At 43.1% G+C, this 3,469-nt stretch overlaps 1 protein-coding gene across 1 annotated transcript; it reads left to right on the top strand.

The window, feature by feature from the left end:
• Nucleotides 1-3,131, top strand: LOC115747531 (ethylene-responsive transcription factor ERF113-like). The gene is made up of 2 exons (XM_030683726.2): nt 1-648; nt 2,368-3,131. The coding sequence occupies exons 1-2, from the start codon at nt 513-515 to the stop codon at nt 2,898-2,900; spliced, it is 669 nt and encodes a 222-aa protein (XP_030539586.1). The 5' UTR covers nt 1-512; the 3' UTR covers nt 2,901-3,131.
• The last annotated feature ends 338 nt before the right edge of the window (nt 3,132-3,469 follow it).

Here is a 3,469-nt window from a genome sequence, read left to right as displayed (position 1 = left end):
AATGCTTCAAATCAAACCCTATACATCTCTCTTCTTGGACCTAACTTTCCCATTGTTTGCCCTCCGAATAATTCTTTTAGCCGTTGAACGATCTAACAAGGAAGAAGAAAAAAAGAAGTGAAGTTTCAGATCGATCTATCATCTGGTTTACCCCATGGCTCTTAACCCCTTTTTGCTCATCTCCCTCAAAACCCTAGCCAGAAAGTGAGAGACGACAATATATTAGTCATCTGGCAGCATTCTCTCTTCGCAAGCTCTCACTCTCTCTCACTCTCTCTCACTCTCTCTCTCACACACACAGAGAGTGAAAAGAAGGCATCTCAAGAAGGCCATTTGTTAATCTGAAGAACACAAGCGTTTGAAAGGTGGATCGTCATCGGAGGCATGGAAAGAGGTCACTTCCTCCTGAAGCATCGGTGCAAGAGAAGGCCAAAGAAGAAGAGGAAGAAGAAGAAGACAGCGGAGAGCTGTGCAGTTACTCGTCATCCTGGTCGGAGACCGACGTCTCGGCCATGGTCACCGCTCTCACTCAGGTCATGGACACCACCACCGCCGTCGCCACAAATCGTCCCAGCTCAGCTACTTCATCCGTTGAATCCACCCCCACAACTCTCATCTTCGACTCACCTCAACCATCTCAAAATCAGGGTAAGTATGCTACTGCGTTCTTGCTTTTGCACGATCCCAAAGAAACCCTCATGTTTCTTAAGGCATATATAATTCTACTTCCATGATTTTTTAAGTTCTTTATTTTTGGGGCATCTTTTGTTGTGGATCTTGGGGTTTGATACTCGGCAAAGCTGTGTTTTTTAGTTTTTCCCCAAAACCGCGAGAGAGACTTCTAGACATGCTTCCTCTAGGATTTGCCAGTGCACCAAGCAAAGAGTTAAAGCGACTCTATCTCTTGTCATCTTTTCTTTTTTTGATCTTACCTATAGGATGCATCTAGATCTTTTCTCTTTTATGCAAGATTTTAGCCGAAAATAGCCCTTTATATCATGGTTTTTTTCATGTGCAATCTGAACTCGCAAGAGGGATTTTACAAAGAAAAGAAAAAGACAAGACAAATGGGGGATAAGCGTTGGATTTTTTAGGGAATGAATTAAAATATCCGGGGTGCACATATGATTGAGGCTACACGGAAGATAAGATCCGTGTCGTACAAGTGCAAGGCATCTCTCGTTACTTTCCGTAAAGAACTTGCTCTCTTTTCGCTCTTTTCTTGCGTTCACATCTTCTCTCAATCTTGATCTGCACAAAAACATTCCTGGTCGGACAATTTTGGCTGCCCTTTCATGTTTATTACGTGGTTTCCCAATGTGTTTTACCTGACAAATGAGACTTCAGTTGCTTCCGCAACTCGTCTAATATTAAAGAAGGAGCTTCTTTGATGTTCCGTCTTTGACCTGAACTCATTGACCCTAGTTGTGGTTGCACTTGGTGGGGCGACGCCAACCCTAAATTGCTGTTGAAGTTTGAATGCGCTATCAACCAGCGCATTTTATCTTCCTTCCAATAGTTTTACATTACCGTAGGATAAAGATGCTCCAGTCCTTTCCGCCAAGTACATTTTAGCGGATCAAATCAATCCCAGAAATTGCGGTTATTAAGGTTATATAAAAGAGATTAAAAAAACTCAATGTAGTTTATAGCTTCATTTGTTTCGCGGAAAACATATGATTTAAAAAATATTTTCTTAATAATGATTATTTGCAGAAACTAGTGTTGTTTGGAATTTCAAAACGAATTGTGGATCTATGTCCTTTTGGTTTGGATGGCCTCAGGTAAAGTTATTATTTTTTCACTCTCCATTAGATCTATAGTTGGGTATCTAATATTGTTACCATACTCTTATGTCTATGTTGTTTCTCAAATCTTTTCTATGAGCTAGCAAAGAGAAAGGGTATTCGCAGAAGGACCATGCTTCTTGGATAGTTTATGACCTATGCCCCCACAATTCTTAAAATTGTTTTCATAAGGGATTTTGAAATAACAATTTTCATTATGGGATCCATTTGCTTTTGATGCAAATGTCGGGGACGCTTGTTTGTGAAACTTTGCTAGCATAATATTTTTTGGATGATTGTGAGAATAAAAATATGTTGTGGTAAATCGAGTTTAATAACTGTGGTCATGCATGGTACATCTAAAAATCTCATGAAAACTCGTCAAAGATTGATAGGAGAAAAATAATATGACTCGTGATAAATAGTGATTTCTCGGGAGAGGATAATGAAATACAAGTGGGGGCCCAAAACTGAGCCTCCGGATGCCCCTTTGTATGTTTTTCCATCTCACTTTCTCACGTCGCGCTCTTACCCTATTTAAGAGGCCTCCATTGTTTGGTTTCCCTTATGTTTTGTGAAGAGAATAGCAGGATGACGAGGAGACACTATAGAGGAGTGAGGCAAAGGCCGTGGGGCAAGTGGGCTGCCGAGATACGGGACCCGATCAAAGCGGCTCGGGTGTGGCTCGGCACGTTCGACACTGCCGAAGCGGCGGCGCTCGCCTACGACAACGCGGCCCTCAGGTTCAAAGGTACCAAGGCCAAGCTCAACTTCCCCGAACGAGTGCAAGGCAACGCTGGTGCTAGCATCCTCAGGAACGTGTACCCTCCTAGCAATCCACCGTCATTGTCCGAACAAAACATCGAGGCTGTGCCGTTTAATCCTCCGGCGGCTGCGACGGCATCGTCGCACCAAGCATATCCGGACCTGGTCCAGTACGCCCAGCTCCTCTCGAGTAGCGACGCGGACTTCCCCGTCATTACTTCGACCCTGCTGGGTCGAGAAGGTTCCCAATCTTTGACGCCATCGTCTCGGCGAGACGAGGTGGCGGGATCATCTAGTTCTGATTTTCAGGGCGTTGAAGAGTACAAGCCTGGTGACCGAAGCAGATGAAGAGGAAAGTGGTTTTGTTTGTGTCTTTCGAACATTCTCTTTGGAAATCTTTTTTTCGGTCTGGTTATATTGGAATGACGCACAGATCCAAGCGTGTGGCGCTCTACTTTGATTTGGGCGTTAATTGTTTGTGTTTCTTGCGAGAAAGGAGCGGGAAAGATTACCATTGGAGTATGTTTTTTTCCGAGGGTCGAAATTAGTATGGAGTGTTGTGTTTTCCTCCGTCTCTAATCGTGCATCGGCTCTGATTTTTAAAATGAGAAATGATTATGTGACAATCTATAATCTACCGTAAAAATAACAGTCTAGATCACAAAAATTTTGGGTCGACATTGCGCTCGCAAATGAAAACTCATTAATAAACCTCTCTCCCTTCGTCCATCTGTCCTTTTAGCCTCACTTAGCTGCGGCACGCTCTATAGCCCATCGATCCTTGCGGAGTCCCTCCTCCGTTGGGAGACCTTAGATATGGTTGTCGCGAGAATACTAATTAAAGTCTTAGAACTTTTAATTGATGCAATTGAGCTCTAAAATAATGTATGCTTAGAGCCATCAAATTTTCGTTAGCT

The sequence above is a fragment of the Rhodamnia argentea genome, chromosome 5, assembly GCF_020921035.1.
Source record: "Rhodamnia argentea isolate NSW1041297 chromosome 5, ASM2092103v1, whole genome shotgun sequence".
NCBI lineage: Eukaryota > Viridiplantae > Streptophyta > Magnoliopsida > Myrtales > Myrtaceae > Rhodamnia > Rhodamnia argentea.
This window is presented reverse-complemented; position numbering and strand designations above follow the sequence as displayed.